Source organism: Notolepis coatsorum (genome assembly GCF_963971535.1).
Source record: "Notolepis coatsorum genome assembly, chromosome: 15".
NCBI classification, from domain to species: Eukaryota; Metazoa; Chordata; class Actinopteri; order Aulopiformes; family Paralepididae; genus Notolepis; species Notolepis coatsorum.
Window position 1 is genome coordinate 4,433,621 of NC_140179.1, and position 13,537 is coordinate 4,447,157.

General features: G+C 43.8%; 1 protein-coding gene across 1 annotated transcript in view; it reads right to left on the minus strand.

Moving 5' to 3' along the window:
• Positions 1-9,841: 9,841 nt before the first annotated feature.
• The window catches only part of chst11 (carbohydrate (chondroitin 4) sulfotransferase 11), a gene marked incomplete at both ends in the record, with an annotated part of 13,344 nt that continues 9,648 nt past the window's right edge, over positions 9,842-13,537 (minus strand). The window contains 2 exons of the mRNA XM_084330511.1: positions 9,842-10,466; positions 13,281-13,513. Coding sequence (XP_084186637.1) covers positions 9,842-10,466; positions 13,281-13,513 — 858 coding nt within the window. The remainder of the gene's footprint in view (positions 10,467-13,280; positions 13,514-13,537) is intronic.

Genomic DNA, 13,537 nt, shown 5'->3' on the forward strand with positions numbered 1-13,537 from the left:
ACAAAATAAACGTATTTCCGGTGATTTTAGACGTCGCTCTTTTATTTTGAAAACCCCCGACCGGAAGTGTTATAGTGTCTGTTGCTAGCAGCTTAACTTTCTGTGCTTTTTGAGCTAACGTTACCGTAACATCATTAGTTTCCAATGGAGAGTACCTCGGCTCACATGCAGCTCAAACTACCTATTGGAATAAATTAATTGATTGATGTTTAACTTGTCCCTGTGTGTGTCCAGTCATTTCGACTAGCAAACGTTGTATTTAACGTTACCTCAGGACGGATACCATTGTATTTACTTGGTTAGCTATGTAGCTAATGTGGATAGCATTTTGAATAGACCCAATGCTAGCTGGCTGGCTACAGCTTTATTTACTAAATTATGGAGGCTTTTTAATCGTCAAGGTAAGAGGATTTGTCATGATCAACTGAAGGCGTATGCTATGGAACAATATGTGCTTGGGTTTTCAGAAAAAGGCGAGCTATGTGATGTGACGCTGATTATTTAGCGTCAACAATGGAGGATATTATTCTCTGCGGGACTAATATTATTCTATGACAGCCCCGCCCCCATTCGCTAACCAACCAATCACTGCTACGCAATATCAACGCAACGGTTGTTCAGATTAGATTCTGGGGACATGTACGCAACGTCCAAGCAACACAGTCTACAAGACCCTCTAAAACAACCGCGCTGAAATCGCGCCGATGTTGTGTTGCAGTTGCTCTGAAGTTTCTGTAGCATGCAGAGGCCTTAAGCCCCGCCTAACATGTAGGCTACTAGGAAAAAGAGTGGGTGACTGCTGCCCGGTGGAGATTTGCGCTCTACTGAGTGCACCTTTTTAGTTGTCTATTGAGAAGCTCCAGACTGTATACCCAATGACAGCACGTTTTTCTTTTAATTTGGGAGTTGTTTGTTTTCACAAATATGTTTTACTGTCTTAAAGGGATATTTCACTTTATAGTATTATATTTAGACTTGGTCCTCAAAATGTATGGAAGTGAATGACGAGTCTGACACCTGCGAGGAATAGTTGTGTTTACAGGGACAGTAGTGGTCACTAGCTTACTTAGATAACTTTAGATAGAAGCTGCTGATTTAGTTTGACTAAAGTTAAATATTCCTTTTAAACCATAGGAATAACATGTATAAAATCACATCACAGTTAATTTTTTTCTCAGAATATGTTTATTTAGTAGAAAGTAGTTTTGTTGTTGCTGCCATCTTTAGCGTTACGGATCTCTCCTCGTTATATAGACCGTCTCTGAGAGGGATTCAAACCAGCCATCCCCACATCGACAGACGTATTTGGGATCTGTGTTGAACCCAAACGCACAGAGCAGGACTTGAACCCACAACCTCAAGGACTTCACAGTATTGTTTCTTCACCCACTGCACTCAGCTAGATCTTTCGTCTCTATCTTCTACAAAGAAATACGAATAAATCAGAAGAGGGGACTGTACTGTGCCGTTTAGGTCCAGCTCCTTCAGTCAGTCCTGTTTTGCAGTCAGAGCCACTCAGTTCTGGAACATCCTATATAAGACACTGTGCTACCAGTACCACACCTTTACAAAGAAACTCAATACCTGGTTATTAACCAATCAAACATGTAATCACTTTTAATCAGTTCATTGTGTATTTTATTATTGGTTTTACTATTATGTTGGATTGTGTTGTAAATACAAACTTTTAATGCTTCTGTTCTAGGTGTATTGTCGGTCTCACATAACATCTTGCCAAAAGGACTACAGTTGCGAATTAGCCAGCTGGCTAAAACTGACACATTTACAGAAATGTTTATCAATGTGTAGTCCTTAAAAAAAATAAAAATAAAAAACTGAAACTGAAGAACACAAATGATAATCGAACAGATCTATTCATTTGCAAATTCAATATTGGTGCGTTCCTAAATATGGTATCTGAATTCGGACACACACACCCTTACTTACCTTTTACTGCAGCACAGGGTGGAGTGTTCTGTACATATTTTGACAGAGAAACCTAAAGGGATATTTCACTTCAGTAGAACTTAAGTTTCAGCGTCTTACCTCTATGTAAGTGCATCCACTAATGGCGGCAGAACTTGAGAACCGTTAGAATTGTCTGACTCTTAACCACAAATTGTGAATGACTCTTAACCACTAAACCCTGCACAGACTATAACATAATATTATAACCGATGGGGTACTTTTAGTTTTAGTCAGACTCCTCGTTCCGCATTCATTTTGCGGACCAAGTCCTACCTCTGTATACGTGTATGCTGCCTTGTTGAAAAAAAGATTCTAAATATTCTGTGAAAAGTTGACAGTTGGTCAAACTATACACCTCTAGCGGGAGAAATAGTTCCTATACTGATCAGTCGAACATCAGTTCGAAAAAACAAGTAGCCTACCTTTGACACAGAAACATATATTACACAGAATAATATTGCTGTGTATAGTTTGTTTTTTATGTCAGAAGTATGATATTTAGACATGGTCCTCAACATGGAAGTGAATGAGGAGCCTGACACCCTGGGAGGAATGGTGGTGTAGAGACAGCAGATGACCGGGACAGCAGTGGTCGCTATAGCTTTATTTGTGGACCTTTAGAGAGGTGAGACCGCTGAAACAGACACAAGTTCTACTAAAGCGAAACATCCCTTTAACGCCGACAGTGATGGACACGGACACAGCAGTCGGGAGGCGTCGGGACTTTTTGAATTTCTGCCGAATTTTATTGTGAAAACATGTGACAGAATGAGCCGTGGATCCTGACCGCTGTAGGATCAAAAACTATTCCCCCACGCAGTCGATATATATATATAGTCAATTATTCATGGGTTTTTGGTGGAGTGTGCTGGTTTAAAAAAGAAAATACAAATAAAAAAAAGAACAAAAGGAGAGAAAAAACAGAACCTTAGGGTTCCGTCCCGGGAGGGTGGGAAAACATGTAGGGTTTAGTGTGTTGTCACGGTGATAGCCAGTGAGTATGGATAGTTGTATCTTGAGAATAAATAAATAAATAAATGAAGCCTGTTTGAACGAGAGTCTCGCCGGGGCACGGGACGTACTCTCTCTATAAGGCAGAGCATGTACAGTTCAGAGTGTCCGCTTCAACACACACACACACCTTCAGACACACAATCAATCATCAAATAGACACACGTACAATATGGACGAGGCACTCCGATACACAAGAAAGAAAATGCTGACGACATGGCATTTATAACATAAGAGTCGACTCCAAACTCTCAAACACACCACTAATTTGAGACCAAATCCTGAAAACATAGACATACAGTATATACTGTATGCACACACACACACAAACATACAGTACATACAAGCTGTTTGGCGACAGATGAAACGGCTGAAAGCCAATACACTTCTGATTTGAGGGTTCATGACCTGTGGTTTTTGAAGGGCGTACAGGACAGAGCCACAAAGAAAACATGTAGGCTATCAGAAGGCCTGGGAGTGTGTGCCTGTGTGGGGTGGGGTGTGTGTCTGTGTGGGGTGGGGTGTGTGTCTGTGTGGGGTGGGGTGTGTGTCTGTGTGGGGTGGGGTGTGTGTCTGTGTGGGGTGGGGTGTGTGTCTGTGTGGGGTGGGGTGGGGTGTGTGTCTGTGTGGGGTGGGGTGTGTGTCTGTGTGGGGTGGGGTGTGTGTCTGTGTGTGGTGGGATGGGCAGCTCCTTTCATTATGTCTCCTGCCGTCTTGGGACCAAGTGCTTAAAGGGGGAACAACACTCAAACTAGTAAGAATTCCAATATGTTATTTCCATGGCCGTGGAAAATTCTGTCAAACCAAAGTCAGACTCAAACTTGTGATGTCATCAGGTATAACTGGAGCTGCTCCACAGAATGTTTTTTTTTAATGGGAGATCAGATGGGGGTACGGTGTGGCACATGCTCAGATTGCGTTGGTTGGTGGAGTGTTTGGGGAGCAAATTCAATGGAAATGCTGCCAAATTGTAAAGGTGCAAAACTCCAATAATATGACGCAATATGTCGCTGTGACTTCTCCTGAAGCAACAACTGAAGCAGGAAGCAGGAAGTGGGATCAGACTCTTGATGGATTGTTCCAACACGAGATGGCATGATTGCCACCATGATAATGCAACTTGTACAGATAACAACTGAAGTCTGCAGATGATTGCCACCATGCTGGTGGACAACGGACCGCGCGACTCGTGGGTTCGAGACTTGGAAGACAAGAAACTATAGTCCTCGCTAGCATTGAATGGCAATTGTAACATGTGTGTGTGTGTGTGTGTGTGTGTGTGTGTGTGTGTGTGTGTGTGTGTGTGTGTGTGTAGGCCCAGGTGACCATGGTAACAAGAGTAAAGTGCTCTAAACATGAGAGAAGGAGAAGGCACTAGTTGCTCCATGGTGACTCGAAGGCACAAAGACCAGAGGTGCCATATGGTGCAGTGTGTGTGTGTGTGTGTGTGTGTGTGTGTGTGTGTGTGTGTGTGTGTGTGTGTGTGTGTGTGTATGCAAGCAAGGTGGTTACACTGAAATGGAATGGACCAATCAACCAACCAACCAACCGAACAGGACCTTGACATCAAATATCCCCAGATATTCCACAGCTCTAAAAAAAAAAAACACATCAGAATCGATGACGTTGTGCGGCATGTGTCTATGCTGTATAGCTCTATGACATTGATGAGACTTGTGTTGGTTATAGAGAGGACTGCAACGGAACAACATAGAAAACCATCATCTAGAATGTATACATAGACAGAGAGAGAGAGAGAGAAAAAAAAGGCAGAATTTTGCATCGTTCCAGGCTTTGCTTTCTGTGTCAGGAGTGTGAGATCTTGATAATGTTCCCAGTAAACCATTTACAGATATGAATATCAGGAGCAGACAGGACAGAAAGGCTCATGCTGCATAACTTTTGTATCATCCAGAACACTTTCTATCTGTATTACGGAGAGATTTTCCACAAATGTTCACAATTATACTGGTTTGATCAATAATTGGTGATATATTTCCCGTTGACTGATACTAGACATTAAAGGTGCTATAGATAACATTCAGCCACTAGATGTCGCACTAGAGCACCAGCATGTAATTTATCCAATCAGGTGCATTCCACGTGGGGAAATGAGGAATAGGGAGGGGATACATGCATATATGTATATATGTATGTACATATATGTAAACAACATTCATTTTGGACCCGCCAACATTTTGCATGAATATCTTTCGGGGGGGAAAGGCAATACTTTTATTCCGCACCTTTCTAAAAGCTCTCTTGATTATATTCTTTTTTAAATTATTACTTTATGTAAAATTTTATCTATAGCACCTTTAACAAAAATAAAAAAATAAATGTTGCATAAATAACTAAATAATATTATTCTTTATATTATAAAGAATATAAACACAAATAACGCGCCCTTCCACTCCACCTTCCTGCAAAAAAAAAAATCTGTAAAACTCTGTTTAGGACTGTCAGTTTGTTACTTCCTCTGTTTATCACAAAAAAATATTAAATATGTAATTCAGTCCAATAATAGACATCGTTGGATAAACAACATAAATATACCCGTTAATTTAATTTAAATACTTTTTACAACATAACACTCTACTGGACACCGAGTCTTTGGATTGATTGATATATACGCGTGCGTTGGCGTGTACACGAGTTAAGAACAGGGACAATGAAAGCAGGTTGAAATATCGGGGTGCACTTCAGCACATAATCTCACACACATCCAAAAACTCTAAACAGTTTTGCACACGTTTATTTAGTTTGACAGTTACTGAGAGTAAATGAGTTTGAACATGGCCACCAGTGTCATCAGGGACATTGAATCCTTGTGTTAATTACAGCTCAATGAAATTATAAGGTAGCAGTCCCTATAGGACAAGGTTGCTATTTGAATTAATTGATTGATTGATTGAAAAATGTATTAACAGATTGCAGAATGGGTACAGTACAGTACAGCTCAATACACACAATTGTTAAGGGGATGCAGACCAGAGAAAGACTTTCATCTTGTTTACATCAGGGTCCCCCATTTTCAATTCACCATAACATATATGACATACATGACATACAGATAGACAGTACTGCTACATCTATACATTTATGACATACCAGATTTACAAATACAGTACTGTTTGTATGGAATCTAATCGAATTTCTTTTCACCAACATCATTTTCGACATCACCGGTGGTCATATTCAGACTCATTTAACTCTCAATAACTCGTCAAACTAAATGAATGTGTGCTAAGCTGTTTAGAATTTCTGGATGTGTGTGAGATTATGTGCTAAATAAATCAGCATTGTGTTTTTCATGAAGTGGCCCTTTCAACTGGTTTCTCTGCTGGGACGGTCAGCTGTTCGCTGGGCCCCCCTCCCCCATGTTAGTGGGAGAGAGGTCTCTGTGATGGTTTTTGCTTGGTGATTGGTTTCTAGATCTGTTGTGTACAGTGCCATGTTAGGGGCCAAATGAGCGGTTGAAGCTCTATATATATATATATATATATATATATAAAGGGCTTAATCAGCCTGTGAAATTAAAGTGCCCCTCCAACCTCACCCACCCCTCTTAAAATACAACAGCGCTGAGTAAGACGTTGTGTGGTACCACAATCAGCAGGAGTGGTAATGGGCTCGCCCGGCGTACACACACGTGTGTGCGTGTGTGTGTGTGTGTGTGTGTGTGTGTGTGTGTGTGTGCGTGTATGTGTGTCGGGAGGTGGCGGTGCTGAGAATGCACCCATTGTTCCTCTCCGTGGATAAAGGCTGGGGGGGGGGGGGGGGGGCTGATATACAGGCCGACCCAGAGTAGACCTTCTCCTTATTAGAGCCAGATGTGGCTATGGGTTTAACCCTTTCACTGCCACACTTCCAAATGGTTTAACCCTTTCACTGCAACAATACGGAAGGTCAACCCTTCCACTGCCCCACGACAAATGGTTAACCCTTTCACTGCAACAATACGGAAGGTCAACCCTTCCACTGCCCCACGACAAATGGTTAACCCTTTCACTGTCTGCCACACTACAGAAGGTTAACCACCGTCTGTAGTGTGATATTAAAGGGTTAACCTTCTGTAGCGTGGTAGTGAAAGGGTTCATTAGAGCTCTCCATACACACAGTACACACAGAATAATAATAAAAAAAATAAAAAAAAACTACAACCAATCCGGGGGTTTGAGCTAAAAACACACATTTACTGGAATGTCTGTATAAAACGGAGCCTATCTAAACCTATGTTGCCAGGCAGGAGGGAAGAGAGAGAGAGAGAGAGAGAGAGAGAGAGAGAGAGAGAGAGAGAGAGAGAGAGAGAGAGAGAGAGACGGATATGAATGCAGAAAAATGAATCATGCCTACTCCTGCACACTCACTGCCTCATAAAGAGACAACAACTTTCCCAATAAAAGTGTCTTTGGCTTTGAAGCCAGATTTGTGGTGAGATTTATAAAGGGGTGTAAAAAATACATTAGACTCTCTCTCTCTCTCTCTCTCTCTCTCTCTCTCTCTCTCTCTCTCTCTCTCTCTCTCTCTCTCTCTCTCTCTCACCCTGCCTGCACCTCCTCCTGTATTCTTGTTTCTTCTTGTTTTTATATTAGCTTTAATGTCCTTCTATTTTTCTGTTTCTTTCTGGCTTAAACATCTAGCCCAGGGACTACAACTGAAAACTAGCAACCCTGCTAATGTTGGCATATTTACAGTTTTTGTAAATGTGTATTCATTCATAAATGTATAACTGTTGATTATGCACTGTCCCTGATCAAATAAACTGAGGAAACTAAAAAATAAAATAATAAAATAAATTCAGACACACTGTACCATACAGAGTGCAATTATATTACCCGTCCTAAAAATAATCATTGCTTAGTTAGCGTGGAACTGACTTTCACCTGCTGACGTAGACCCGACTTTGACTGACAGAAGTATCCTCGGACCTCGGTAGTAGGGTAGTACTATCAGTCATCGCTTGTTGTGTTGAGAGTTTGTGGTGTTCGGACGCGCGCAGCGGTCTGTACGTGGGCTGCAGAAGCATGGACCATGAACAGTAGAGATAATGTGTTCAGGAGAGACATCTGCAGATCTCTCTGTGGCTACTCTCAGCCATCTTGGCACCAAACTGGAAAAGGGGGAAATAACGCTGGAATCTCAAGCGGTCTCACGCACAGAAAGACAAAGCCAGGCACTGAAAGGGTTTGGACGCCCTTCGGAAAATGTAAAAATGAAATGTTTTAGCAGTGATAAGTGTACCAGAGGCAAGTCAGGGGGAAATGAAAATAAAAATAACCCAACAACAAGTGATAAACATAAGAAACGTTTTTTTTTCTCCCCTAAAATCTACCAAAATGCTCATTTGCCCAAGAAAAAAAGATTAAATCTTTCTCTCTTTTTCTTTTTAAATGAACAAAACAGTTTAAATAATCTTTTGTTATTGCTGCTCGCAGCAATATGCATGAGACATTAAAAACAACAACAGAAAAAGCAATGAAAGACAAAATAAATTCTTAATTTACTAAAAAGACATGTTTGGTCATTGGAGCAGGGGGCGGGGGGGGGGCGTTGTAGGCATGGCCCTGGGGCATGGGGCGTGGCAGGGCAAGGTTATGAGATCCTGTCCCGTTAACCCATTCACAACTGCACATAGGGTCCTTATCTGTTTCTGTCAGTTCGTCACGCCTCCCGCACCAGAGAACCGTTGCTCACCTCATCTGGTCACAGGCTTCACTTCCTGTCCACCTTTCTGACCACTTCCTGTGGCTTAAAAGCATTTAGGGGGGCTTCCAGATCACACAGCTGTGGCAGAAGGCTCTGCCCTCGGGGTGTAAGAAGGAAAGCACTAAAGTTTGGGGTCCCCTTCCGCCAGCAATGGGGGACATAGTTTCTTAACACCACCATCACACACACACACCTGACCCTTGTAGAGGTCGAGTCAATAGCTACTACAGTATCACGGGGGTGTCCTTGAGGTGGCAGCGTTCCAGTTCACCTCTGAAATGCATGAATCCAATGAGAGCAGGGGGGGGGGGGGGGGGTGACAGGGTACCATATCAAACACACATCCCTCTTAACAGCAGCGTGAAGGACGTAGATGTGTTTTACAATTTGACGGAGTTTCTCTATCGATCAGAGAAGGGGGGGGTGAGGGTTAAGCTCAGCTCCCATGATGCTTTGGGGTCGGGGGGCGCGTGCGAGGCTGCCGTTTGCTGTGCGGAATCTAAAAGCAGTGTGGTTTGTCAGGAGATCATTTACATAATGGTCAGGCTACTCTCTCAGAGAGTCCCTCCGCATTCCGTCTTCTGTTCCACCGTTATATAAAACACCTACGAGGCTCCAGCGCCACCCCCCCCCCCCCCCCCCTCCGATTATTGTCCGCAGAGCCAATCAATGCTCACCTTCTCACATTGTCAGCCTCAGCACAGTTGATGATTGGACTACAAAAAAAAGCACACGTCCTCCTTCTAGGCTGTGTCCGTTCAGACCCCGGCCCTCCGCCACCGATATGACCTCGGTTTTCTTTCTTTCTTTCTTGTTTTTTGTTTTTTTTACAACCCAAATGGTTAACCCTTTCACTGCGACAATACAGATGGTTAACCCTTTCACTGTGCCACACGACAAAGGGTTAACCCTTTCACTACCACACTACAGAAGGTTTGCCCTTTACTAGCAAGCCGTCTGTATAGTGTGCTAGTAAAGGGCGAACCTTCTGTAGTGTGGTAGTGAAAGGGTTAAGAAGATCAAGTTTGCTTCCGAAGATTCCCCCCTCTCTCTTAGTTCAACTTTGCCTCCTCTTTGGACAGGACCGTCACGCCCCAGCCCCCCCCCCCCCCCAGGCAGAGAGTCCCAGACCCTCCGTCCCTAAACCCCCGCGTTAGTCCAGCCGCAGGTAGCCGGGCGAAGAGTAGTTAAACATCAGGAAGTCCAGGCCGTAGAGCTGGTGCAGCTGCGTCTGCTGCCGCCCGCTGATGTTGCTGAAGAACTGCGCCGCCATGGCGTCGGTGGTGCGCGTGGACTTGGCGTAGCTGGGGAAGCGCAGCGTGTCGCCCACGCCGGCCAGCCGCAGCACGTAGTTGGCGTCCTCCTCCAGCGTCTCGTACTTGCCCACCAGGTCGTAGTGGATGTGGCACGGGTGGCACAGCTGGTAGACCGTCTGCCAGTGCTCGTTGAGCGGCCCGTCGCGCTGCGTGGCCGGGTCCACCAGGTACTCGGCGAACTCCCGGAACTGGACGTCGGCGCCGTTGACCAGCGCCTCCTGCGTGGCGTTCTTGCGGTAGCGCCGGACGATGCGCGTGCCGAAGCGCTTGTGGAAGGACGAGTTGTACTTGAGGGTGAACTTGTTGCGGTAGGCGGAGACCAGCCGCTCGAAGGGCTCGCGGACGAACAGGAACTTGAGGTAGTTCTTGAGCCGGTGGTTGATCTCCGCGATGCTGTACTGGTTCAGCGTCTTCAGGTTGGACGGCACGTGGGCCTCGTTGGACGGGATCTCCATCGGGTCGCTGTGGGGACACGGGAGGACACGGCCAGGTCAGTGAGGGACAGGAACGTTAACAACAGTGCACCTGCGTCTCAGAAGGAGCTTCTATCCCCAGGCCGTCAGGATCATAGATATATATAGAACACTAGATAGCTTAAGGCGGAGTCACCAGCGTCACTGAACCGCCGCCATCTTGCTCCAGTTAGCCTTGAGTGAGAGTGAGTGAGCTGCACAGACAAAAATACTCATAACTCGCTGAAATATTGACGGATTTACAAACGGGTTGGTTTGCTATAAACATCAAAGATGTAGTTATGATACTGCATACTTATAAAAAAAGAATTTAAAGATGTTTTTTTTTACAAACCGCTTGAATCATAGCCACGTTAATAATGCTTGTAATAAACCAAACCGTTTGTAAATCCGTCAATATTTCAGCGAGTTATGAGTATTTTTGTCTGTGCAGCTCACTCACTCTCACTCAAGGCTGACTCTCCCAAGATGGCGGCGGTTCAGTGACGTCGCTCTCCATTGGCCGGCAGCGCGGGCAAGCTATCTAGTGTTCTATATATATCTATGGTCAGGATGCTCAACGACAATAACAACAACACTATGTAACAAACCATCAAATACACTCACAGCACACACATCCACACGCACACACTCACTTTAAACAAACAACTCACCGCAGCACCCACTTTAGACTTTATATTTATATTTATTGGTAAAGAGATTTGCACTACAACTCATACCGGATTGCACCTTACACTACGTTGTACCTCATCCCATTTCTGCATTGTACTTTATATTGTATTGTAACTCAGTTACAAATTTTTTTCCTACTCTGTATTGTATATTGTATATATGTATATTGAACACTTTTGTTTACACTTGTTTACCTACTTTTGACTTTCTATTTTATACTTATCTATTTTCATTTTTATCCAGCACACTCTCAGGAGCAGAACAGAAAAAAATCATTTCATATGAAAGTATTCTGTATTTTTGTATGACAACTAATAAAGAACTTGAACTTGAAACCAGGTCATTGAGGAACGGGAACATTGACAATAATGCACCTGCGTCTTGCTAGCATCACAAAGAATCTCCCGTGTTGTGGTGTCAGAATAAAGGCAATTACAGTATGCTTAAGCAATTCCTTACTGTCATTTTTAATTCAGAACTCTTAGTGGACTCTTGTATTAGGAATATATTTATTATATATATATATTAATCTCTTTGAAACATACAGTACATGTTGGCATTTCAGAGTAGGGATGCACCGACACCCATACTGCTATCATATCTATCAGATACCAGGCTGAAACAGGGTATTGGTATCGGTATTGGAGAATTTCCCCAATGCTAAGATCTGATACCTTGGTCAAAGACAATTAGATATATAACATACTGTAGACCACTAACATGATCATCAAGAGTAACTTAAATCACATGTACGTGTAGCAGATTGGCCCAGCCTGAAACTTAGTATGCCTAATATCGCCCATGGCCTGAAACTTAGTATGCCTAATATCGCCCATGGCCTGAAACTTAGTATGACTAATATCTCCCTTGACCTGAAGTCTAGTATGACTAATATCTCCTTTGACCTGAAGTCTAGTATGACTAATATCTCCTTTGACCTGAAGTCTAGTATGACTAATATCTCCTTTGACCTGAAGTCTAGTATGACTAATATCTCCTTTGACCTGAAGTCTAGTATGACTAATATCTCCTTTGACCTGAAGTCTAGTATGACTAATATCTCCTTTGACCTGAAGTCTAGTATGACTAATATCTCCTTTGACCTGAAGTCTAGTATGCCTAATAGGGGCAACAGTGGCTCAGGAGGTAGAGCGGTCATCTGGTAATCAGAAGGTTCCCGGTTCGATTACCGGTTCAATTCCCGCCCCTCCCAGGCAGCGTGTCGAAGTGTGCTTGAGCAAGACACTTAACCCCTAACTGGTTCCGATGAGCAGGTCGGCACCTCGCATGGTCGCCTCTGCAGTGAATGGGTGAACGTGAGGAACACAAATTGTAAATCGCTTTGGATAAAAGCATGCTGTATGGCACCATTTACCATTTAACATCTCCCCTGACCTGAAGCCTAGTAAGCCTAATATATTTCTCTTAGCCTGAAGCCTAGTAAGCCTAACATCTCCCTTGAGCTGAAGCCTAGTAAGCCTATCATCTCCCTTGAGCTGAAGCCTAGTAAGCCTATCATCTCCCTTAGCCTGAAGCCTAGTAAGCCTAACATCTCCCTTAGCCTGAAGCCTAGTAACTAGGGATGCTCGATATTGGCTTTTTTACCGATACCGATATACCGATATTGTCCAACTCTTAATTTCCGATACCGATATCAACCGATATCAACCGATACCGATATATGCATAATAAAAAAATTGAATAATTTCAGGTAATTAACATTACATATCTCTTGTTGTGAAATTAACACAACATTATGCATACTTTTGACAATAAATAAAATCTGAATTTGTTCTTACTTGCTTGCCTGGGTAAATAAAGGTTATAGAAATGTTAAAAAAATATAATAATAATAATAATTTTGAAAACCGATACCGATATTTTCCGATATCACATTTTAATGCCGATATCGGCCGATAATATCGGACTTCCCTACTAGTAACCCTAACATTTCCCTAGCTGACCCATTTAGTTTCCCATGGGGGCCACACACACACACGCACGCACGCACACACACACACACACACACACACGCACACACACACACACACACACACATACACACACACACACACACACACGCACGCACGCACGCACGCACACACACACACACACACGCACGCACACTGACCTGTACTTGCCGCGCCCCGTGAGCACCATCATGACACGCTTCCAGTTGGTGCACGCCACCTTGGGCACGTAGCAGTAGAGGAACCCGTGGTCCTCGTCCACCACCAGGTGCTTGAGGTCCCCGGGCGTCAGCACCCGTCGCTTCCGGCTGGACGCGCTGTGGGCGCGACACGTCTCCGACACCTGGTCCCTCCTCGCCTGGTGCAGCAAGGCGGCGGCGCCGGAGAACTCCGACTGGAGAAAGAGACGAGAAGAAGA